Here is a 26,660-nt window from a genome sequence, read left to right on the forward strand (position 1 = left end):
ATCAAATCCAACAATTAAAATAGTTTTATGCAAAATAGTGAACCCAGCTATGTTTATAGCAGAGCCAGTCACTGAAGCAGAGCCAATACATGATTGCAAGAACTATGAATAATTGTATGATGAGATTCCCAGAGTAAAAGAAAATGCATTGGCAGGAGGACAAATCGTCTTCGTTGATGGTTCTTCGAGGATCAATCAAAATGATAGACAAAGATATACAGGCACCGCTGTGATGAAGAACACAGCAAATGGGGAATTTCGAGTATTCATTAGTGCACGATTACCCTCAGACTATTCAGCACAAGCTGCAGAATTATTGGCGTTGATACTCGCGCTCGAGAATCCTGTAGACCAGGAAGTGGCAGTGTACAGTGACTCTGTCTATGTGACGTCAACAGTGCATGCAGGCTTAGCACACTGGAAAAGGAGGGGGCTACCTCCGAGCAGACAGCACACCAGTGCAGCATGCAGCCCTATTGGACAGGCTCATTAAGGCACTACAACTCCCAGTGGGCACAGCGGTCGTGAATTCGCCGCACGCACGAAAGGGGCAGATTTTATCTCACGTGGAAATCAAGCAGCAGACACTGAAGCCAAGCGTGAGGTGACAAAGGAAGAAATAATCATGAGTGTGGAAATAACTGATGTACATGAGAGAATGACTGTGGCACCAAGCAAGCCTGAAGGCTATAGCAACCTGGCCAGGAACCAGTTAGTGGAGCTCCAGGGGGAGGCACCACAGGAGGAGAAGAACCCATGGAAGCAACAAGGGTGTTCTTTAAACCCCTCCGAGAGCTTGTGGCGACAAAACAGCACTGGTAAACCGGTGATGCATATCGCCTTATTGAAGATAGCACTGGAACATTTACACTATCCAGCGCACATGACAAAGGAGAATCTAGCAGCATCGATTGCTGAAGACTGGTTCATACCGAACTTGGCAGAACACGCTGCAATTTTTATGGTGAACTGTATAATTTGCCAGCAGTTCACATCTGGGCATAAACTACGTGTAATTAGAGGAATTATCCCAAGGCCTAATGGGCCTTTTCAGCACTTGCATATCGATTAGGTCGATATGATTCAAGTATGTAACGGGTACAGTTATCTAATTGTTGTGGTGTGTCCATTCTCTAGATGGATAGAAGCAGGTCCATGTACACACCCAGACGCTACCTGTGCAGCCAAATTCTTGGTGAGGGAGGTGTTTCCCAGATGGGGAGTGTGTGAAGTCATGAGATCAGACAACGGTCCTCATTTTGTTAACGCAGTATTTGAACGGATTACCTTTTTGCTTGGTATAAAGCACAAGTTTTCCTCGGCGTATCATCCTCAGGGGAACGGCATATACCAGAAGCTTAACGGCTTGTTAAAGGAAAGGATAGCCAAGTTGAAGCTTACGCTGAAGAAGGGATGACAACACGGTCTTCCACTGGCACTTTATGCACTCAGGAACCAGCCTGTTTCTGACCATGTGATGCCCAGCCAACAGGAGAAGTGTTAGGATTGGAAATGCAAAATTACTTGAATTGCATGACATCTTGTCTTACTGTCATTTCGGGACAGCTGCAGCGATGACAAGCAGGGTGCAGGGAAGCACAGAAGGAGATACTACAACTGACCCAATTCTGAAATTTCATATACCTCCCATATTTCTTGGGGGCACAGTCCTGGTGAGAAACCACACAAGAAAAAAGTGGGACGAGCCAAGGTTCAACAGCCCCTTTCGAGTGGAAGATGTCACACCCTCTGCAGTCAAACTACAGGGAAGAAGAGCTTGGATCTTTTTGGGCGACATCAAGCCATACATCGGAGAAGACCCTCCGCCTGTACCCCACCGCGTAGGGACTACAGACAATGGCGAAGAAACACAGCACGTGCAGACGAGATCCATGACGGGGAAGAAGGACGCATGATCAGCAAAGACAAGGAACATTTCATGCAAGTTGTGGCGTAGTTTTGGACACTTCCTTTGAGCAAAATAAAGGAAAAAAGGGACATAAAACCACGAACACTCCGTGCATCATAGTTGCAGGGTGAAGAAGAAGAAGAATTGCACATATAAGCCACAAAAATAGCTTTTTGATTTTAGCCTTTGGACTGAGGCACACTGAAACCTCGAAAAGAAAGGATATGCCAGATTTTGATCGAAGACATGTACATTGGAAAAGAATACAGTATCCTGACTCTTTCAATACAGAAGACCTATTTGGACTTACTCATGGTGTCACGCAATGGTGACCTCACCAAAGACATTCTGATCTAGTTCGAGTTAGCATTGAGGTCATACCCATCGTTGGTGGGAAGAATCACAAGCATAACAGAGTTTCTTCAAGATCCTGAGAATGAAAAGACAATAAGGAGGCTGCTCACAGTGATTGCAGAACAGTTTATTTTGCTTCCAGAATACAGCGAAGACAAGACAAATGTCCCTGTCACGAGAAGATAGACTAGTGAGCAACGTATTTTTTCGATTAATTGAAGACTTTCCAGAACTGGTGGGGAGACATGCCAGTGTTGATGTCCTCACGTTCATTAGAGACCCAGCGTACTCTGAGCAGATGAGCATTCTTCTGCATGGTATTATAATGCAGGTCAAACTTTATAATCAACAGCAGAATCACCAGAGAAGATCGCAAAACTTTCCTTCGAGGGATAGATCATGAAGGTGTTGCCAAGAACTTTGTTTTGTTTATGCTGACAAGGAACAACATGTCATCCGGAGTGAAACAGATATGAGACATGGGGCCTCATTACGAGTCCGGAGGTAGCCATGCCAGAAACACCGGCAGGCTGCCACCGGACCAGTAATACCATTCCGCCTCTGTGATTGCCGGAATCACCGGGGCATTACAACCCCGATGACCCGTAATTCTGGAGGCAGAATTCAGTAAATCCCCATTCCCATGGAGTCCTATAGGGCTCCATGTGGATGAGGAAACGCTGGTTCCGTCTATGACAGAGCCGGTGTTTCCATGTCCGTCTGCAGGTGGGTAGTGTTACTTCTGCCAGGTCAGACCTGGCGGGAGTGACACCTCCCACCTGCAGGACTCAGAATCAGCCAGTCCGGAAAGGGCAGATATACCGACACGGTTGTTTCCGGACCGGCTGACTTGTAATGAGGCCCTTTGACTGGGAACTGGTCTATTTTGAACACGCAAATTAAAAGACTTGTTGAACCTACTGCCTTGTTTGGAACTTTCATTTTAGGAAAGGAACTGTTTCCAGAGACAAGAGACAGTCTATTATTCAGACAAAAAGGCTAAGGAGTTTAGTGTATGTAATCTGCAAACAGAGGCAGTAGAATCCAGATAGAAAAGGCAAATGTTAGTAGGTATTAAAAGTTAGTTTTGCTTCCTTAAATGATCGAGATGGGAAACCAGAACAGTAACATTGCCCTACCTCACGAGGAGAGACGTCCATATTGGCCAAGGAACAAATGCTGCAAGCTTAGTTATACATGCATTGTTTACATGTGCATAGTATTCATTATCATATTAGTGTCATTGACGATTAGGACTGCATTTTTCATTGGTGCCCAGAGCGTTCAGGTTCCTGTGCACCCACCTAATGATGTACACATGCGACCTACAAAGGTACCCAGACCTTACATAGTCATTCCAGTTCCTAGAAAAGATGAGCAAGTGACTGAACATGAGATGGATATGATAAAAAATGACACGCACGAAACTTGGGGTAACAAATGAATTGCAACGCCGGAGACAGGGTCGGCAACGTAAACCCGAGAAGGGGGTGAGGGAAGGTACACATACACAAATAATGAGCAAATACACACCTGGTCTACTGTCAAGATGTTCAGAATCACATTCCAGAGAATGGGGAAAGCTCGGACAAACAACAATAAGAAGTTCCACACCAAGAGAAGTTGAGAGACAGATGGAGAAAGCTGAACTTTTAAAGAGACAAAAGACTCTAGAGAATGAACAAACAGAGACAGCACCGACAAGCACGCCTGACCCAATGATTAAGAGGTCAAGCTTAAATCCTGCAATACGATCAAGTGCTGAGATACTGGCAGAATCAATATGGACAATTATAAACAGAGCCAGAAAGAACCAGAGGGATAAAGAAAGACTTACCGGACTTTCTCCTACTCAAATAATACAGGCGAAAATGCCTGGATCATTGATGAAGATACCTGATAATCCTCCAGCAAGAAGAAGCTATACAGATGTGTTTAAAGATGTGGTTATAGCTAACTACAGGAAGACTTTAAGAATTAGAAGGAGCAAACAATAAGACAATAATGAATTGAACGATTACTTGGACAGCACAGCACACTTGAGAAACAACATATGGTACAAACAGATGAAGGAAGTTGGAAGACGAACTTCAGAGGAAAAATGCTTTGTGTGTGCACTCCTACCTTACAGCATGGTAAAGTCAAAAATCTTTGTAGCTGTTGAAATTGATGTGCAGACAGCAAACTGCCTGTCGCACATAACAATGTGCAAGACCAGAGGACAGTTCATTGGAAGTGATGCTTCACTCAAATGGGCAATTGAAGCGATGGATCTAGATGAAGATGATTATGTCCAGGACATAAAGACAAGAAACAATGGCAAAGCAAAGAACATTGTGATAAGATATGAAAAGCCTGGCGTAAAGGAGCGGAGATCAGAAGGGAAACAAACAAGAAACTGAACGTCCCAGGGAAATCTCCACAAGAAACGCGAAGATGGAAGAACAGAGGCCAAATGCAAACCTGGGGAACAGTGCTTTCACCAAACGGATGGGAGAAAGGAGTAGTGATCTGCAGAGCATGGATGATCATTGGACACTATAAGGAAACAATTGAAAATGCACAGAAGATATGCAAACCATTATGGCCGAGACTGGCCAGACTGCTAACATGGGTCGAAGACAAAGAAGGACCCCTACAGATAGTGCTATTGGAGAATGCCAAACTGTGCTTCAGAAACAATGGTACAAGAAAAATGGGAGAAAATCAGAACTGTGGACGAATCTTTGATGCCACAGGAATGGTACTGCAGTCATCATGGATCATTATTGGGTGTGTGGATCCAAAGCATATATTAGGTTGTCGAAGAATTGGGGAGGTATATGCACATCTGTGAATGTCCATATTCCAGCATTGGTGATTCCAAAAGGTGACCTGAATATTGACAGTTTCCCGAAAGCAGATGCTCACATGAGGAAGAAGAGAGCTGTGGAACTGATGAGCCGAATGAAGAGAGAGAATTACTTCTATGCCAAATCAGAAGAAGCCTTTCATGCAATCCCATATGAACACAGGCTGTTCAGCTTGACCTCATCAGTGTTCACGACAATCCTGATGCCAAGAGTTCAGATTGGAGCAAATACTAAATGGTTGCAGATAACCAGGTGGGAATGACTGCAGACGATCAACACAACGATAAAGGGATTCAACACAATCAAGGAAGAGTTGAGAGCGATTCGACTAATGACTCTCCAGAACAGATATGTCCTAGATATGATCACAGCTATGGATGGAGGTGTTTGTGCAAAAATCGGAGAATCATGTTGTACATTTATACCATCTCACGATGACGAAAATGGAACATAGGTATGCTGATGAAACTACAGAATCAGATGATTGATGAAGCTGACGAAGTTGATGATGACAGTTGGTTTGGATCACTGTTTTCTTGGTTTCCGCAATCGATGGCAGAAGCATTCAAGATCCTAGAGGCCCTGATGGTGATGGCATTGCTTGGATTCTGTGTTATCAAGATAATAATCTCTGAGTGCCAGAAAACTGCAAAAAAGGCCACAGGGATGAAAATCATGATTGACGTTGAGTCAGAAGAGAAGCACAGAGACCTGACTGATGAAGAAATAAGAGACTTTGTGAAGGCCAGCATTTATGCACCAGAAGGAACAAAGTTTCGGTATCTGAAGAAACATAGAAAATATGTGGGAAAATGGATCTATTGCAATCCAAGTGGAGAATGTCAACTTATGACATGGAACAAATATGAGCACGTAAGAACAGCAGGATGTTTAAAGGGAGTGATAAAGATATGGACTCCAAAGGTACATTTCTGCAGACCTAGATGTCCAGAGGATGACAGAGAAGTGAATGCAGGGAAAGAAGTAAAAGTGGTCGATGAATCGCCCAGAGGGGGGAGTGAAGAGGAAGTGCCAAGTATCAGCCGCACCCCAGCCACCCCCTTCGAAGTGCCAGGAACTTTCATGCCAAAATATGTGACGTATGAAGAACAGATAAACCAGCAGAGAGCCACAGTTGGGCTCTGCCCAGTGCCTATCGGAACAGCACCTATTGAAGTATTGGCACCTAAGCAAACCTGGACAGCAAGGTACCCACCGAGAAATCGATACCTACAGACATGACAAAGGGACATTTGTCAGAATGGAATACCCGAAGAAGCCAAGAAGATACTAAAAGAAGATGACTGGTGACGTCACAAGAGATCGGACTGACACACAGAGAGGGTATATGATGACCCAAGAATGCTGATAAAGAGACAAAATGCCATGGATAAGTGACACCTTGGGCTTAAGGTTGAAACAGGTGATTTCAAGGTAAAGAAACGTATGCCATATGCACGATGAAGACATTAAGCCAGTTTAAACGTGTACATACGCAGGGAACCGCAAGAAGCAAAGAAATCGTGAAAACTTGGTAATGCTTAATAGTAAAATAGATTGTGGTAAGCGCCAACTATACTTATCTACCGCAAAAGCACTTTATAGATGAGCGAAAATCCACTACGCACATGAGCAGAATCGAATCGAGGTAACTAAAGGTCTCAAGGGGAGAGGGCCTCAGCTAACAAATCAAGAATTAAAGGAGAGAAATCCTGCTGAAGGTAACCATGCAAGGAAGCCAAGGTCGTGTCAGACTGGAATAGACTAGCAATGCCTATGATTTAAGAGAAGAATACCAAGAGTCCCCTGTTCAGCAAGGTCCAGATAAGCCACAGATGGTAAACGACTGACAGAAGTAAATCAAATACACGAAATTGCACGAAGAAGAGGCCTAGTTCACGGTGCCCTAGTCATGTGTCAAGGCAGGCGGAAAGGGATGAGACTTTCACACCTACGCATGGAACCTTATCGTACCCATTCTCCTTAACTTTCTCAGACAAAGAGGCAGACTCAAGGCCAAACTACAAGGCAGTAATTGACACTCGGCCACTAAGGTGATGAATGGCTGTAACATAAATTGGAGGGAAGCTGGGGTACAGACTTACTCCCTGCACCTGGCCTCATTATTCTGCATGCTGCTAGGCGCAAGTGGAAAAGTATGTGTGGGGTCAATGCCAATCCAATCATAGGACCATGTAATGTAGGGTCCTATAGAGAGTAGAGCTAATAGGACGTCATACTTTTTGTGACGTTTATAGTGGCCAGTTTGGCGGAAGGGCTTAGTTGCCCCACCTGACATTATTATCCAATCCCCTCTCCCCGTTAACATGTACAGATATAGTACCTATAGTAAAGCTACCTTCCTATAACCAATCGAGTTGCATGTTAGGTTTTTAAGATTACACGTCAATGAGGATGAATTTTTGGGATAAATTATGTTGTTCTTCTGAAATTAGTTGGAGTTTAAGCGAGAAGGAAAATCGAGTGGTTGCTGATGTTCATTGAACTCCCCGTTTTCTGTACGTGTCATTAAGCGGACTCCATTTGCCAAACTATTGAGTTGTCATTATTATTTGATGCAAAAGTACTAATCTGCATCCTCATCTATCAGTCTTGTGGGCCAGCTGGGGTCCTCCAGTTTACTGTGCTGAATTTTGATTGGGTAATAATAGTAGTGTATGTAAATATGTCCTATATAAAGCTCTTTTTATTAAAGCACTATATAAAAACAAATCATTATTATATTATTTATACCTAATTATAACACAGTACATACAAAAAGTAAAAAATCTACTTCGCCTTCATGGATCTGCAAACTGCATTTGGCAGAGTAAATAGAGCAAAATTATAAGCTGGTTTACAGGATATGACAACACATATATTTGTTTTCAAAAACGAATTAGCAGAATTTGCTAATATTTTCTTGATTAGCAAACAAACTTATTTGATTAGCAATTTTCTACAAATATGCTAAATGTCACCAGAGGTTATTTGTACCATTTTGCTAGAATATAGCATTTCTATGAACCTATGAAGTAGTACATTAGTGTGATCAGTGTCTGTAAAATGTAAAGGTTAGCAGCATGAATGGAAATAAAAAATACAGATAAGATAAAAAGGCTCTAAAAAACCTTTTTCAGTGGAAGGCTCTTTGTTGCTGGGTGCAGTCAGTTTTGCAAAGGGTAGTGTCCTTCAAATTGTACGCTTGACCCTTCATTTGCTGTGTTAGGAGAGGTTCAGAAGTTTCATAAAACCAAAAAGTTCACAACATTAATGGAAAGTCATAGCCTGAGACGTACTATTGTTTTCCGGCAACGAGAGTAGTTGTCAACTTCAAGTGGACTAGATGGACCTTGCCTGTCATTGATATCAACTGTCTTCAATATAGCGTTAATTACCACTTTCAGGGGGAGAGAAGCGCTGCTAACGATCCTCAAGCCCGAGTCAGGTAAGCACAATGGCAGCATTCCAGCCCTAAACATCCATGAAAGCGATAATTATTGCTATTAGCACTCAGCGCAGTAGATCTGTAGCTGTACATACTGGATGGAAGTATTGATCACTACTTTGCATAAACTTCTAGATAACTTTGTGTATTCATTATGTAAGAGGAAATAAAGTAAGTGACTAAACAGAGTGGACAGTGTAGCAGGCAAACCGAGCAAACGAGGTGGAATATTGTAGTTGTGCAGCCATCTCACTTACAGGGGAGTTGGTATAAAGCAACAGGGTGAAATGATAGGATGACAAGGAATTTGAGATCAGCTCATGGGTTGAGCACTAGTTGCATAGATTATGAAACCAGCAGCTCACAGAACTAAGATTGCCATTAAAGGTTTTTGGCGATGTGATCATGTACATTCTCAAAAGTGTTCACTTGTCAATATGATGCACTTTCCCCAACAAAATGAAACATAGTTGACACTATGAGATTTAGATACAATTACTTACATTTTACTGAAAACCATGTAAACAATGCAGTGTCACAATACTGTAACCATGCATTATTTAACAACTTAAATGTTTAGGAAGGGATTTACAGGACTGTCTTTAAGAAGAAAAAAAAAATCACACATACTGGTCTCTGCCAGACAGGATAGCGTTTGCTTAATAATAGTATAATGCAGATTACTTCTGACTTGCAATTATTTGATAAAAGAGATAATGTTTCTTGCCTAGCACTCTCACACAGGACTTTGTCAATTTTAATAGTGGAGATGATTTCTAGTGCACTATTTCCTATTAGCCTCTTTGCACTTGCAGTGAGCAGATAAAAGAGGGTGGAGTGAGCCACTAGGGAAAGATAGGAATGCCAGGCGAGCTGTGCTTTCATTAAACAAGGTAATTTAAATAACTACCTGTGCTACACAAGTGTCAATTTAATTAGCAAACCTACAGAATTGCATAGCAAATTGCAATGCGACATTGCTTATTTTATGCCTTGTATGAATTGTCCGCTATCCCTGGTTAGGGCATTTGAAATATTACACTTGCACTCTGAGGTTTGTCTGTATTCAGGTAGACAAGGCCACTGCCCCATTTCATTTCCAGTTAAATCTGGTGTGTGTCAGGGCTGCACTCTCACCCCATTAATCTTTTCTGTATATATCAATAACCTATATGATATTTTATTCAGTTGTGGCGTGGACTTTCCTGGTTTTGGTGACTTAAGCATTCTTGTTCTCATATGCGCTGATGATACTGTGCCGATTGTGAGAACCCCAATCTCCCTTCGATGTCTAAGTAATGCATAGTCTACGTTTATGAATAATCTAGACCGCAATGTCAATGCATCGAAATCAGTGGTTATGGTTTGCTGATTGAAACCATAAGTTGCCAAATTGTAATATTTGGAAAGAACTACTTAAGGTTGCCACTTCTTTTGAATACCTACAAGTCAGATGTTCATGCAGGCTTGAGACGAGACATCACACTAAAAAACAGTCAGCAAGAATTTCTCAGATCCTATGGGGAATATTTAGGTTTGTGAATCTTTATTAAGGAACCTAGTTGACATAAATCTTAGGGTGTATTCAACTAAAGTCAAACCAGTAACCAGACATAGGCCAGGTATGTGGGCAATAACTAATGTTTCCTTGTTATATGTCCAGGAAAATTCCTTTTTGAAAGAGATCCTTTGTCTCCTGGACTATTCTTCTAACTATGCCACGCACAACTAGGTTTGGCTGCCCTTTCTTTAGGAGGAGCTACTAATGGAACCAATAGAATTGTGGCTAATAGTTTGGACGAATCACAAGGAGTCTTTAACCCATTGTATTTTACCCATATTCTGTCAATTGAATCTAACAAGATACATAGTCCATGGCTATCATTTATAAAACAAGAGGTGGAGAAAGTTAATCACGGAATAGTCTTTATGAATCCGACTAATTGTAACAAAGCCTACAGTGAACTTATTAAAGACAACTTGTTTGAGTATATCTCAATGGAAATAGAAGCTAATGATTTATGAAGCCCTCAAATCGCCCACATGTAATGCAGGTTAATAGTGATATGAAAAAGTATTTGACTAGGACAAAACATAAAAGTGAGCCAGTTTTAATTACAAGAGTTAGGCTAAATTTAATTCCCTTAAGATCTATTATTGCAAGCAGCTGGTTGAATTCACCAACTAGTGAGCCAAACTGTTTGTTATATCCCGGTATTAGGGAAGATTTGATGCACTTTCTAATTTTTTGCCCAGCTTATTCACTGATACAGCAAAATACAATTCTGTGCCACTTTTGTAACTGGACTTTCACCCAACGTAGACCTGCCTTATCTTCTGACTCTCCTCTTGTGGCTTGGACTCTTGACATATTTATGCTCATCATTAAGGGGAAAGAGAGAGTGTGTGTTTAAAATATTTGTATGGCAATGTTTTAGGGGTTATGGTGTAGATTGGTGCTGATAAGTTAATGATACAATTAATATTTCTTATAGAATATTGTGTTTATGATTGATCTTTCCATGTAGATAATGGTGTAATTCTTTTGTCTTTTTCTGTACTTTTGATGTTTTTTAAATACGTTATTGATGTAAGCTCACCGGCATACTTGTTTCAAGACGGCCACACTATGAGTCTGCCTGTTGGGCCTGCTACGACTGGCAGGTCTGACCCTGCCGGGCACATTGGCCCCAGTAAGCAGAGTAGCCATGGAGGCACCAGCACCATTACAAACAGTGCTGGTGCTTCCGTCTCCCCACTCGCATGGGGGATTAACAAAATCTGGCTCCTGACTTCCCGCGCTGCCGGGACTTGTAATACCCGGTGGCAGCAGGAAGTCAGGCGCTGGATTCTGTGTTAGCGGCAACCGGTTACCACCAACCTCGTAATGAGGCCCACTGTCTTCACTTCCGCTCATGTTTCAACAGACTGCATGGAAGATGGCTGGTTTCTACGGTCAGGGAAGATGAATGTGCTCATTTCAGAGAGGTCCTTTTCTTTCTGATGAACGTAGAAAACTGCATTTCTTTTTTTAACTTGCATCTTTTGTTAGGCTGGACTGCTTACCTTTTAATCCAAAATAAACTAAGCCAAATTGATCTTCCAATTGGCATTTAAGAACACATTTCCACTGTATCCAGTTGCAACATATGGGTTTTAATAATGGAATACACTTGATAAAATAAAAACCTGGATCTTTCTTAATAGCAATCTAAGAGATGTACACACACACATCTGTGAGCAAGTGGGTTCATTGAAGACCACATGGAAATCGTTGACTGGAATGTATGCTTTCAGGTGACATGCAAGAGGCAACAAAGTCTAATTACCGCACGGCTGGAATATGTCATTTAGTTTCTATAGGATCAATTGGTCATCTTTTTATTTGATAATCAGGCATATTACACACATGGTAGCAAATCAACAGGTGCCTTTTCCATGCAGGATCACAGACGATTTGTTTTGCAATACCTACCATTCAAACATTGTTAAACAAGGTCCCACCACATATGGTTCTAACCTAACTTACAACCAGAATATTAGGTTTTGCAGAGTCTATAATTATCATAAATACTATTTCAAATTCCATGCACCTTCGAAAGGCCTTTTACAGAAGGCACACCATTCTACCTACGTGTACTCTGAACATTCTTCCAGTTTTGTTCCTGCTTCATTACATGTGTTTTTGCTTGCAATCTTAACAAAGCCTTGCAAGTATTTGTGTACAAAATGCAATATAATGAGGCAAAGGCAAACAAAGCATAGTCTGTCATGTTGCTCTGAAGTGCTGCACATATATGTGTATGTGTGTTTCAGTTTTTATGTATTGCTTTTTAATTGCCCAATGTCAAATCCTGAAATGCTGCAAAAGGGCCCAGTAGAAACCATTTGCGATGACAAATTGAAATATCCACCAATGATGTATCAAATTCAAGGCTGTCTCTTCATGGAAAAGTTTCAGAGTAACAGTGGGCAATTGATTGAAATGAAATTCAGGGAATCCTGGCTGCAACACTATGATCAGAGAGATGTTTAGACAATTACAGAGACTCGGACGACCTATATATGGCAATGTATCCGTTATGTTATGCATCTTATGTCCATGCATACATCTCTTCTTGCATTTGCACAAGTCCTTCATACCTTCATACTAGTTTAACTGTTTAGTTCTCCCACATATCACCAGCTTCTACCATAATTCGCTGCATAGAGGGCATGCCACGGGCATTTATTTCAAAAGCATGTTTTTTAAATAGAATACTTTGGGGAAACATCTTTTCATAACACTGAAATCCATTTAAAAGATGTATTCCAGATCTCAAAATACAAGCAGCTCCTTCAATCAACTTCATAGGGTTCCAATTTGGTAACGAGACAAACCAGGCCCAGATACTCTGTGTGTGGCACTGTGATGGCAATGCTACAACTTGGCTGTGCTATAAGCTATTCAACCAACACTCAGCCAAACACTCATAAATCCAAACATGCCATTCTTTGCCTTGTCAAGATGTGCTCTGAAGGGCAATCTGAAAATGCACCAGATGGAGAAGGACAGATTACTAAAGGGGGTGCAGTGAAGACAGTGTGGCTCTTGATCCTGACTGGAGTGTTTTCCCAACTGCTTTAATTGCTAAACAATTGATATGATGCAGTGCCTGAAAACAGACTATGACATGACTCTATGCCAAAGTAGTTTACAGACTCATTGATGCAGCCAAACTCTCTTCCATGCTATCAGCCAGAGATGTCTGAAGTGGTTTTGAAACATCACCAAGGGTTTTGCCATACCGATGCCCGGCAGCAACAAAGAAGACATCTTGAATGTGATTAATGGTGACAATTAGAAACTCCTGATTCTCTCCTGTACTTAAGTGCTCCTTTTTATGCCTTTATAGGACCACATCTGCCAAAGAGCTCTGAAGTGAGTCCAGACCCCCTAGACTGAAGTGTTCCACCGGGTACCTTCTTAGGCACCTCACCCTCATTGGGGGTATGCTCAGCATTAGCTCATAAAAAAAAAACAAAGGTCAAAGTCACCACTGCCATGACCTTCCCCAAACAGACGTTATTAGAGTGCATCAGAGACACAACACTAACTGATTTGACAATATCTGACAGGCATAGCATAAGCCGGACCATTTCAATAACGCCTCTCGAAATAAGTTCAAATTAGTAATAATTGCTTACCTACTATGAAATTGTTAATGGCACTTTTTAGAATGCCATTGCACATTGTGCAAAAATTGAAAACGAATTGCACACGTTCAGTGACATCCATCATATATTCACTCTTAAGTGTTGTCTTTTCTGGCAACGACACAAGAGAATAGGAGCACTTTTTGCAGAGTTGTAGCAACTCTGCAAAATGCATCTTTCTATGAATTCTTCTCCCGCAGATTCCTCATCTTGATAGATATCCATCATCCAGCTTTGCTGTTGGGAATCTTTTCGACCGGGGGCGTTAGTGGACCTCAACTTGGCCGTCAATCATCGATCCGTCTTGCTCGGTGCTCGATCATCAGCTCCTGAAGTGACATCTGGGGTCATACATATAACACGTCACTATGCCCCATGCTTCAGTTCATCCCTTTTTTCCCCCCCGCGCTTTAACGCTGCAGAGGAAGACCAACGGGAGGAGGCTAACCAGCCTGTAAACAATTAACAAAAGGATACACCCCACAGGGGTTAAAAGAAGTGAACAATGAATGAAAACAGACACCCCAGAGCCATCACCAACGTCTTTCACACTTAGAAGCATTCAGCTACAACACTTTCCGAGAGGGGACGGCCGAGACTCTGCAGGAGAAGAATCCATAGAAAGATCATTTTGGTAAGTAATTCTCCATCAATGGATTGCTTTTCTCCCGCAGATTCCTCATCTTGATAGACTCCCCAAGCAGTTAGGCTAAAGGAGGGCAGAAAGTATTAAACAAGTAGATCCTGTAGAACTGCCCTACCAAAGCGTGTGTCTGCCCCGCGTGCAACATCCAAAGCATAATGCTTGGTGAACGTATGCAATGAAGACCATGTAGGTGCACAGCAAGTGTCTCTAACAGGAACACCCCTCTGTAGGGTTGTGGCAGCTGAAACTCCTCTCGTTGAATGCGCTCTAATGGTAGTTCTTTTCCCACAGACGGGTAACATGCAGATATACATAAAATGATCCACTGTGAAAGGGGTTTGCTTTGTTATGGCGAGACCCTTGCGAGATAGAGAATGGGCTACGAACAACTGGTCCGTCTTCCAGAACACAGATGTACTGGCAACGTAAAAGCTCAAGGATCTTTTTGGGTCAAGATGGTGAAAACACTCCTCCTCTTTCGAGTGGTGTGGAGGGGGGTGTAAAACACAGGCAAATCAATAGATTGTGAAAGGTGGAGTCAAGGGTCCCATGTCTTTTAAACTAACCCCTAAATAATGAATGAATTTATAACAAAAGAAAAATAACCAATAAAACCAACTTTTTTGTCAGGAATTGGCCCATGACCGGAATAGAGAACAAAGAGCACTGATCCAGGGACCTTTTGAACACAGACAATGCCACCAAATGCCCTTTGACTGTGGGGTAACCTGAACGCCTGCTGAGGCCAGTGACAGAAGGAACTCCATCACTGTAGTGGTGGGGCAAGAGATAGGGTCAATCTCAAGCACCCGACCTTCCGAATGGGTCAGGAAATCTGGACGCAGAGGCAATCGCTGAGGTGGGAAGATGGTCAGATCCAAGAGGTCGGAGTACCACGTTCTCCTCGCCCAGTCCGAGCGATCAAGATCATAGTCGCATGGAATCTCTTTAACCTCCTAAGAACCCAAGGAATGACGGGAATCAGGGGGAAAGCGTGATGTAGAGGGAAGGACCAATCCACCAGAAATGCATACCCCACTGTGCCGTTTGCTGGGAATTCCAGAGCAAAACTTTGCATTTCCTGTTAAGACTCTGTGGTGAACAGATCCACCGCTGGGGTAGCCCGGAGAGAGAAGACCTCTTCCAGGACTTCCTGACACACTTCCCACTTGTGAAAGCGCATTCTCTGCCTGCTCCGAGCATCGGCCAAACCATTCTCTGTCCCCACCAGATGAACTGCCGAAACCGAGATCTTATTCTTTAGCAACCAGAACCACAGTAGCATTGCCTCTGCGCAAAGGGGACGGGAGTGCACATCACCTTGTTTATTTAGGTAGTGCATGAACACTGTGTTGTCCATCAGAATGAGGACATGCTTCCCCTTGAGAGACAGGGTGAAAGCCCTCAGGGCTAGCTGATGGCTCGCAACTCTAGTCTGTTGATATGCCACTTGGCTTCTGTCGTGGACCAAAGGCTGCTCACCAGCAAGTCCTCGCAGTGAGCGCCCCAACCCTTCAGTGGCACATTTGTGACCACCCCGGTCTGAGGCCGAGGGGGCCAGAAGGGTTCCCCTGCCGTAAGTTTGCTGCTGTTGTCCCACCAGCCTAGGTCGAGGACCACTTGGATGGATACAAGGAGAGGATCTGTGAGGGCTCACAGATACTGATACCATTGATCCCGTAAAAGCCACTGGAGGGATCTAATGCGCAGCCCGGCCTATGGCACTAGAAAAATACAGGAAGACATGAGACCTAAGAAGCTGAGGAAGGAAACGTCTGGTAAAGTGTGGTGGTTCTGGAACAAATGTACCATCTTCTCTATGCTTTTGGCTCTCTTTTCAGGTGAGAAAGCCGTCCCTATCTGAGTGTCTAGAACTGCTCTGATGAACTGGAGCGAGCCTTTTGACTGGTGTCACGTGGGATTTCTTCAAGTTCAGGGAGAAGCCCAGCCTGTGCAGTAGTTGGCAGGTGTCCTCAAGGTGAGACAAAACCTATCCCGCTGAATTCCCCAGATCAGCTAGTCGTCCAGGTAAGGAAATACGCTGACCCCGCATCGCCTAAGGTGAGCCAAAACTACCGCCATGAGCTTGATGAGGTTGGTGAAGGCCCTCAAAGCGGAGGTCAACCCAAAGGGGAGCACTTTGAACTGATAGTGCCTGTCCCCTATGAGGAACCGTAGGAACTCCCTGTGCTTTTGATGTATCAGCACATGCAAATAGGCGTTCTGTAAGTCTATTGACACCAGCCAGTCCTGAAGTTCGAGAGCGTGGAGAATCTCTCTCAAAGTCACCATCCTAGACTATCATTCCTCAGGAACTTGTTCAAGGCCCTGAGGTCCAGAATGGGGCAGAGACCTCCCTTCTTGGGCACCAAACAATACTGGGAATACCAGTCCAACCCTCTCTGTTAGGGAGGTACCTCTTCCACAGCACCCATTGACAACAGGCCTCTTAGTTCTTCCTTGAGCTCTTGTCCCAGTTGGATTGAGGCCGGCGGGGGTCTGTTCGGTGGCCTATTTAAGTTTAAGAAGGGCAGGCAATAATCCCACTGAATTGTTTACAGGGCCCAGCCATCAGATGTAATCTCCTTCCACTGGGGCCAATGCCCTGCCAACCGTCCACCAACCAGTAAGTCGTGGGAGGGGACATCAAAGTGGCTGAGAGGGTGTGGCCACCCCCGCTGCTACCTGTTGGCCTCTAGAAGCCCCTCTGCCCCTTCTTGGACGTGAGAAACGCATCTGCTGCTGACTTGCGGAAGCTGCGCTTTTCTGTCATAGGGTATATAGCACCTATAGCCTCTGCACCACGAGGCAAAGCTGAAAGTAAGTTTGGCCAGCTGAGCAGCTAGGCCCAGTGACTTAGCTGCAATTTTAGACTCATTTAAATATTTCTAGAGTCATCCGCCTTTTGTCCAAAGAGCATATCTCCCTCAAAAGGCATGTCTTGAAGGTGGTTTTGAACATTAGGGGAGAACCCAGAGGTTTTAAAATAAGATTGCCTCCTAATAAATACCGCCGACCCCATTGAGCGGCCAATCCAGTCCGCAACGTCCAGGGCAGTCTGCAATGACTGCTTGGCTACCTCCTTCCCATCCTCCACCAGCTGTATAAATCTGTCTTGCATAGCACCCTTAGGGACATATTCTGCTGCATGTTCCACAGCTTTCCACAAACCAAAAGAATATTTTGTGAACCGGCAAGCTATGTTTGTGGCCTTGAGTACCAGGCTGCCAGAAGTGAAAAATGTCTTGGCCAAAGTGTCTAACTTCTTTCCATCCCTATCCATAGGGAGATTTGACGTGGATGCCGCGAGTCTGGTGGATATCGTGGCAGCTTGCACTACAAGCCCTTCCGGGGAGGGGTGTGTAGAGAGAAAAGAAGGATCCACTTTTGCCGGTCTGTATTTCCCAGTGAAATTGGCATTCACGGGGGGAGACGTGCAAGGGTGTTGCCATGAAGAGGCTAAGGGGTCTGCTATGGCCTGATTGAAAGGCATGTTATGGTAAACTGCTGGACCTCCAATCAAGGATGTCTGTCAGGTCACACTCCTGAAGGGGTGTGGTGGATGACTTGTGCCCAAGGGTGTGTACAACGCTCTCTATCAATGTCCTGAACCTAACATGAGCATGAATGTAGGGCTGGTTTTGCTGCATATCAAGGTCTGGAGACATGTCTAGACCACTGGCATCTTGTAGCCCTTGGACCAGTGACATAAGATCAGCTTGATAGTCGAAATAATCGACACTGCCAGCTCCTGTGTAAATTGGGTCGACATCATTGTGATGCCGAAGATCTACCACATAGAATCGAAAAACCCAGACCTCGATATCGCTGAAAAGAATTGTCCTCGGTAGTCGACGTCGAGAGTTTGTCCCACGAAGCAATGGCTAGAGACGCCAGTTGCACAGACTTCAACACCGGCAGTGTGGCCTGTGTAGCTGATGGCACTGTGTTTGGCGCCGACTGCTCCGACGGACGAAGGTCGTCATGGGAGGCAGCCCGTAGGCGATGTCGATGGGTAGCGTGGGGTTGGGGTTGCCGAGCACTGCTTTTGCTGCCAAGCACTGCTGGTCGGGGGGAGGAGAGGAAGGGAACTGCGCCGACAGCTGCCTGTTTAAACATGGAAAGCATTTCTTGTTCAAAACTTTACCACTCTTCGCGGGCTTACTTCGTTACGAAGACAAGCTTGATTCCTGCCCATGGTGGTGGCGTCGCTTCTTCTTCTGTGAGGAAGACGAAGAGGAATGGCTTCCAGAGTGGGAACGTTTCTTGGTTTTCTTGCAATGTCTGTCTTCACCCTTCTTGGGGGTGGGCTCCTCAGTCTTGACCTCGGAAGACCGGACGAGAGGCCGTGCCAGAGATTTAGAGGCCAGTCAGCCCAGAGCCAGTTTGCCAGATCTCACGCAGAGGCTTCGGTTACATTTTCGAGCATGACACACATGCCTATGTGTCGTGTGCTGAACCCAAACACCACAGACAGATGTTGTGGGGGTCGGTTACTGTCATTTTGGCCTCGCAATCAGTGCACTGTTTAAAGCCTGTGAACCGGTGAGTGGACATTGTGCAAAGGTTTAACCAAAAACTTGAGTCGTGTTCCCGATGCATCGTGCAAGCGCGCAGAAAAAAGGAACTGAAGCATGGGGCATAGTGACGTGTTAAATATATGACACCTGATGTCACTTGCAGAGCCGATGATCGAGCACCGAGCAAGATGGATCGAGGTCCACTATGCTCCGTGTCGAAAAGTTTACGAATAGCAGAGGTGGATGATGGATATCTATCAAGATGAGGAATCTGCGGGAAAAGGTAATCCACTGCAAATGAAGGCTCTGCAGAGGAATACCATCCATAAAACATATTTTGCTGTGGATTTTCCTTTGTCATAAATTAATGCATTTTCTATGGTTTTTAATTTTGGCACTTACTGTAATCTGCTCCATTAGAATTGCATTGGTTGCTTCGGTCTCATGCAGTAGCTCATTCAGATGATCAATACTCTTTGTCGTTGTATTTAGTTTCTGGACCAATTCTTCTTTCGAAAGTTCTGGCTGCCATTCAGGAGGCTCTGCAATTATATTAAAATAAAGCAGTGCATTTTAAACGATCTGATGACCTTTTTACTACTCTCAATTCTTTACTTAATTTTACAGTATAAACACAAACACAATTCATGGTTGGATATGGCTAATGAATTCCAACCAGGTAATCTTACATCCAGACATAATATTTAGGAGATTTATATAGCACTGCATGCATACAAAACAACTTCAGAGCACACTATTGATAGCTCTCTGACATTTTCCATCCCAGGAGCCATACTTCTGATTACACAATCTATTGTTATCTGGTGACAGCAACCTAAAAAACTCTTTTGTAAAATATAATTTTACAAGTATGTACTTTGCAAACATATGCCTTTCCTAGCACCAGCACCTTTGCTGGGTTTTTGTTCCGCTAAATATTACAATCGTAGACCAATGACATTATCATACACACATCTCTTAAGTGGCTTATGATGACCTCTATGAGTTATAGCATCGGATGCCTGCTCCACAATGGGAAATCCTGGAACATCTGTGCCATGGCACAGCAGGAATTATGAGGATCAGAATTCAGCACCAAAACCAGAAAACTGGCATCCTCAGCATAATCATCTTTCTTTCAAATGTCTCAGAGTCTTCAAAGATACACACATCCACACACAGTGCTGGGGGCTACCAAAGCACTCCAATCATCAATCAATCATTTGGCGGTTAGGCCAGATAACAGCTAGGTGTGCCAGCACACAGAAGATCGCGGATTGAGGTGTCTGGGAGATCCTCACAGTGACAGGTTTCCATCTGCTAAGGGGAATCTTCAATGTTTTTGGATCTCTAGTAAATGCATTCTGCCATGAAAGTCAGATCTGTTGAGCAGTCTTACTTTCTTAAATAGTGGTCAATTGCTCAACCAAAATCTGCTCCAATTTATTTTGGTCATTTTCTCTCTCGAATTTTACCACCAAAATATAGATGGCAGGGTGGGATGGGTGTGAAGGTGTAGCAGGGAGTTGCAGGGGGTCTCTCCCTGTATTCTGTAGTAAAAAGTTTGATTGAAAAAAAAAAAAATCACAAAAAAGTGAGCTTTTTTTTAAGCAATAGGCACACACCTCTTTCGGACAGCGCTCTGAAAGAGTGCTTTGCAACTTATACAAACTCGTTTTGGTGCGTTTGTATCAAAATGGGCCTGCCGGCTGGCCATTCACTGTGTACTTGCAGTTGCCAACATCCACATATAAGACACCTACTGTATAATTGCTGCTAGTGACTGGTAATTGGCATGACAGCGGCAAAAGGGCTTCACTTTTAGAAAGTATCCTAGCTGATTTGATCAGTAAAAGAAGCAAACCCGTTTTTGGTCCCCAAATCTAATACAAGTTGCTCTCCAACAGATTTCTTGTTGGCATTCCTATAACCAATGTTATTCTAAATTCTGCATTGGCATTTTTTTGGAATAAAAATGGGACTCCCTTTGAAAGTAAACAAGCAGTTTTCAATTAACTGTATATCCGCAAGTCCTGCTGACAGTTAGATGGATACATTAAAAGCTAAATCTGATTTGATGTAGCGTCTTTTGAGAAGATACAATAATTGCCAAAACCTATTTAATGCTTTTTTAAATTTCAACTGGCTTTCCAGTGACCGATGGAAAATATCAGAGCTTTGTGAGTTGATTTCTGGGGCTGTGGTCCACCCATCACAGGAGGTTGGGCTCATCCCTAGAGGATGCCCATTGTTCTCTGTAAAGAAGCCATGAACTCTACCCAGGGGAGCAGGAAGTGTCAGGAGGCTTGGTGGAAGTCACTGTGTCAAGGGAAGTAAAGGATCAGCACAATAGGAAGCTCACAGCAGGGGAACAATGACTGGCGTCTTTTTGTTGTAAGACAGACAGGGAAAGGTGGAAGGAGGGCGGCCCATGAGAGCAGTTACAACCAGGAGAGGGGCTGTGCTATATTCGTGTTACTTCCCATAAGCCCTGTTACTTCCTACAGACAAAGCATTCTGGGTATATAACAAGGCAAAAGTCTTGTTACAACAGCTGAGATTGGTCCATTACAGAAGGTTTGAAATGGGCACATCCGTGGTGACAAAATGAGTTTATAAGGGCTTAAGATTTCACCCTACGCTTATGAACTTTGGGAGAAGGGTTTTGTTGAAACTAGATTGGGGTAGAGATTACCCAAAGCCTTTAGCCATTGAGGTGAAGATACAGATTTCCAGGAAAGGGGCAAGCAACTCCCAACCCACTTGAGGGGAAAATATGGAGTGATCTGCTGCTTAAAACACCTGCCTACAGCAAGTGAGACACCTACAATGGTCTCTGGCAACCTTTAAGGCTGGAAAGGGTAGGAGGACACATCTTTCCCCAGAAACCCTGGACCGGGCTTCACAGCACCCCATGAAGAAAGGCAGCTACTGGTGGCGCTCTCTCTGCACTTTAAAACTGCTTCAGGTGATTGTGAACTATGCTGATCCTAACATTGCATGTCCAAAGCTTGTACGCGCGAAGTGCCATTGCCGCTTGTTGAAGTGCACGTTGAGTTGGACCCAGTAGACCAGCTCACCAACTTTATGCCTCATTAAGCGTCTAGACTCCAGGTTCAATTCGGTCATGGCTAAAGAACATGGCTGAAAGGTAGTGTTAGTTGTTCTATCCCCTTAGCCTGGTTTTAAGGGACGTAGTGGGATTTAAGATCTCACTCCTTACTCCTACCATGCACTTGAACATTGTTTCAAAGACAATTGCATGCATACTGCTGCCTTGAAATTCAGAGTGCCCCTTTTCCACCAACAGTCTGCATATTCTCTGCATATAATTACATGGCTGGGTTATTAGTGTTATTTGTGTGGCTGTCCTTTTAGTTTGATTAAAGTAATTTCTTTTATTTGGATAGCTCAGTACTATTGCTGTTTTGGATAATTTCTTGCTGGCTCACACCCCTCTTCAAGATTATAGCCTGTCCTCAGCCCATTCTACCCTACGGGGTGAAGGGGCTGTACCTTTCACATAGTGCCTGTTTCACCTTTGAGATCACTGCTGTTTAGTAGTAGTGTGGGGCTACGTGGGAGTTTAGAAACCATTAATCATCCCTGTACACCTGAAAAGCAGTAGTAATGTTGTCTCACTCATGCAGCCTTAACCAGATTTCCCTCAACCAAAGGGCCTTTTGAAACATCTGAGTCCGAGTTGACATGGGAAGAATGGCCAAAATGGCCATCCCCACTTCCCAGCAGCGAAGGACCCCAAAGAACATGGCCAGGCCACAGAACTTAAAAGGTGCTTGGTAGAGGGACCACTAGGGTGCGCGGGAGAAGTTGGCCAGCTAAGCCTGTAGCTCCTGTTCCCTTCAGCAAAGAGGAGATGATATAGTGCATAAATGCCCATGGTTCCAAAATCCACGAACATCGAGGCATAGACAACAGCTTCTGGAATCGGTGTGCGGAGAAAGCGGGGCCCAGGAACACACAGTGAAAAGGAGAATGCCGTGGAGCAGCTGCGGCGTGGAACTTAGTGAGGAGAGGTGTGATTGCTGGAGGCCAAGTGCTACACACAACCGAAATGCCCGGCGCTCCGAGAAAGAAGGGCACGCAAGCAGGGGAGAAGATCTAAATGACCCCTGAGTGATCAGAACTGATCTATACAGAGTCCCCTCCTCCCCGTGTTCTGCCCCGCGGCTGAGGTGCTTGGGCAGAGCACCGGTGAGGAGGCCGGAGGGAAGCCTTGTGATCGGAGCAGAAGCAGCGAGCCCAGGACAGGCTAAGGAGGGGAAAGTGAGGTGACGGCCCGCTCAACCCCGGAAACTGCAGCAAAGAACTCCTGCATGAGCCGCAAACCCAGGGCTCACTCAGGACAGACCGGTGGTACAGTCGCTCTCCCTATCCAAGCGGCTGTGACGCCGCATGCTGGGAACCCATGGCAGTGGTGAGCAGACCGGAGGAGTGAACACCCGCTTGATGCCGACGGCTGGAGCAGCCGGGACAGGAGGCCCCTCGGAGGGACAGCGCTCATCTAATCGGCGGCACATAGTGTGTGCAAAGAGCGAGACAGGACCTGAGGAAGAGCACCGCACCAGGCAAGAAAGGTACGTCCAAGCCCCCGAGGAATCCCGGCGATGTAGGCAGAGCAACTAGATGCGACCAGGGGGGGAAGCAGAACCCAGGGGGCAGAGGTAGGAAAGCACAGCCCGACCAGTTTACGGGCCTCCACTAAAGAAAAAGCACTGTGGGACAGTGGGCAGACGAGCCCATACACCCCCCGGGACCCGCCCTCACCCCCCCCACCCTTCGGTGCCGCAGACAGAGCCCGGCGCACTAGCTACACAAACTGCCTCGAGCCCCACACAGAGATATGCATTAATATAGGACAAGGACTCGGGAACGGCCGAGGATTGAGAACAGTCCTGACTGAAACCAGGGAAGTGTGTACATAGAGCACACTGACCTGAGGCCCGAGGGATTAGTGGGGACTCTTTGCTGCAATACAGTGCAGACAAGACCCAAGGCAGCACAGGTCTAGGCAGCACAGGTCTAAGCAGCAGTTGAGGCAGCAGGAGCCTCCATGGTGCCAAGGGGCTGTAGTGCACAGACCTGAGGTGGTGGCCCATGTTTAAAAAGACCACAGGTGAGTGGAGAAGCCCCACATCAAGAACCGGGCTGTCAAAAGGAAGCACCTTGAGGCTGAGGCCCACGAATTCCGGGTGTACAACCTCACACCGGATGAGAAAGTAAAGGGGACAAGATTCAGCACACGCCCCTGGAACATAGGACTTGTAATAGAGGCCCCACGCTGCACCCGAGCAACATCAAAGGGAGGCCCCACGGAGGGATTCCACAGCAACCCTGACACTGACTCCCCTTGCCCCGGAACGTTGGAAAGGTCAGAACTCTGGACACACAAAAAGGAAACACTTGGCAAAGAGAACCCGGGAGGGGGGTGTCCAGGGCACAGCAACTGTCACCTTAGAACTGTTCAAGTGAAGTAAGGACAAGGGAGTGGATAGCTCCGTCAGGAAAAGAAAAGGAGTCCCCGGGTCCACAAAGGAGAAAGAGAGGACAGACGGGAAAGAAATATATGAGACTCGTCGGGCCCTCGCCCAGAAAGATGCCCTCCACCCAGGCGCAAAGGCCGGCGCGAGATTCCAGAGACAAGCAAAAGACTATGTGGTCACTGAAACCGGGCTGATGCCCTGATAACTGCCAAAAGGTGGCTGGAGGGGAGCAACTCTACTTGCTCCAAAGAGGCCCTTTGTGAAAGAAGGGGCGTCTCTGAGACTGTTTATAGACCAAGTTGGGGACCCTAATAGTTCAAAAGATAACTTGCAAGTTAAATAGGGAAATAGGCACCAGGACAGCTGGCACCAAGGACGATGAGCTAGGTCTCAAAGCGACTGAAGGAATGGGAAGAGAGGTTGAAAACTAGAAGCAAAAGCAATATGGGGGCGAGGAACGACTTTCGTAATGGGTAAAGACGATATGAGGATGGGTTTAACCGTGGGTACGCTTAACGTGAAAGGTCTCAACTCCCCGGCAAAGAGGTAATTAACGGTGAGAGAGTTTCAGAAAGCCTCATTGGATATACTATTTATAGAGGAAACGCGTCTGGTTCAGGGAGAAGAGCGGGCACTGAGAGGGGGGAGATAGGACAGGTACACTGGGCATCAGGGAATGCCAAACGGGGTGGAGTTGGCATAATCCTCCACAAGACATTGCAGGCTACAGAACTGTGTGACCACAAACCTGCTGGAAGGGAGAATGTTAATCCTGCAGGGAGACCTGGAAGGAGCTATAATATTACTGGCGGCAATATACACCCCAAATCAGGGCCAAGAAAGTTTCTTACGGGAAGCATTTGACATAATACAAGGGCTCGAGGCAGACCTATACATAGTGGGTGGGGATCTTAATTCGTGGGCAAACGAAGCCTGGGACAAGAAGGGGAGAGAAGATAAAGATGATAAAGATGATACATGAACGAGAAGGATGGGTCACCTGGGATTGCCATTGAGCGGCAAGGATTGGTGGACATATGGAGGAGTCAGCACCCACGGGAAGAGGGTTACACATTTTATTCAGCCCCCCCCCCCATTAAACATACTCGAGAATTGATTACCTTCTGGTCAATGGGAGCAGGGCTCGAGGTTGACAGGTAGTAGTATCAGGCCGGTGAGGCGGACAGACCATGATATGGTTACTATGACCCGGGATGTGACAGGCCTATACAGACCCGGGTACTTGGCGCTGCAATGAGTCGCTCTGGAGAGATCCTATTTTCGCTGAACACCTAGCCTGGGTAATAGCGGACTATTTTGAATTAAATCACACAGGGGAGGTGAGTACAGAAGTGTTTTGTGATGCGGGCAAAGCCATCTGGAGGGGCCTCCTAATCAGAGAAGGAGCGAGGAGGAAGAGGGAGAGACAACTGAGGGAGAAAAAAAATCTGAAAAGAAATACAAGAGGGGGAGGAGAGGATGCATGCCATGGAAGGAAACAGGGAGGAGTTATTGTCAAAAAGGGCAGAGTTATAAGCATTGGGAATGGGAGAAACCCTATGGAAGTAGAGGTATCTACACCAAAAATACTTCAAGACAGGGGATAAGGCGGATGCATTCCTGGCAGCAAAGTTCCAGGCACAAAGGGCGGTGAGATGTGTGACCAAATTAAAAGACCAGGAAAAGGGTGACATGGTTATAGTGAAAGATATCGCTGAGGGATTTGCCCAATACTATGAAAAGCTATGTGAGTCTGAGGCCACCGAAGGGGACGAAGTAGTTAGGGTATACTTCAGCGGGGTGTCCATGACCAGATTCACATGTTCGGAGATAGAACAGTAAGAGAACGCAATCACAGTCAAAGAAATCCCGGATGCCATAGCATGTCTCCCAAACGGTGGGGCCCTGGAGAGGATGGTTACACCATAGGATTTTACAAAAAACACGCAGGAATCCTGGCACAATATATGGCAAAGCTTTATAATCACATACTGGACACGGGAAAGGCACCCGCCACGTTTAGCAGTGCACTGATATCTGTAATTCTAAAGGCGGGGACGGACTCGACACAATGCCCATCTTACCATCCAATTTCACTCCTAAACGTAGATGAAAAGATTTTTACGAGAATCCTTGCGACAAGATTGGAGAGGAAGTTACCTCGCATAATACACCTGGACCAAATGGGGTTTATACAGGTAGACAAGGCCCGGACACAATAAGAAAGACGC

At 45.1% G+C, this 26,660-nt stretch overlaps 1 protein-coding gene across 2 annotated transcripts in view; it reads right to left on the bottom strand.

Annotated features, from left to right (window-relative positions):
• Positions 1–26,660, bottom strand: part of GCC2 (GRIP and coiled-coil domain containing 2) — a 1,745,187-nt gene that overhangs the window by 155,420 nt on the left and 1,563,107 nt on the right. For both annotated transcript variants that reach the window (XM_069636885.1, XM_069636884.1), the window contains one exon: positions 19,328–19,467. In XM_069636885.1, the coding sequence (XP_069492986.1) occupies positions 19,328–19,467 (140 nt within the window). The remainder of the gene's footprint in view (positions 1–19,327; positions 19,468–26,660) is intronic.

Source organism: Ambystoma mexicanum, chromosome 7p (assembly GCF_040938575.1).
Source record: "Ambystoma mexicanum isolate Mex_15411 chromosome 7p, UKY_AmexF1_1, whole genome shotgun sequence".
Lineage (NCBI taxonomy): Eukaryota > Metazoa > Chordata > Amphibia > Caudata > Ambystomatidae > Ambystoma > Ambystoma mexicanum.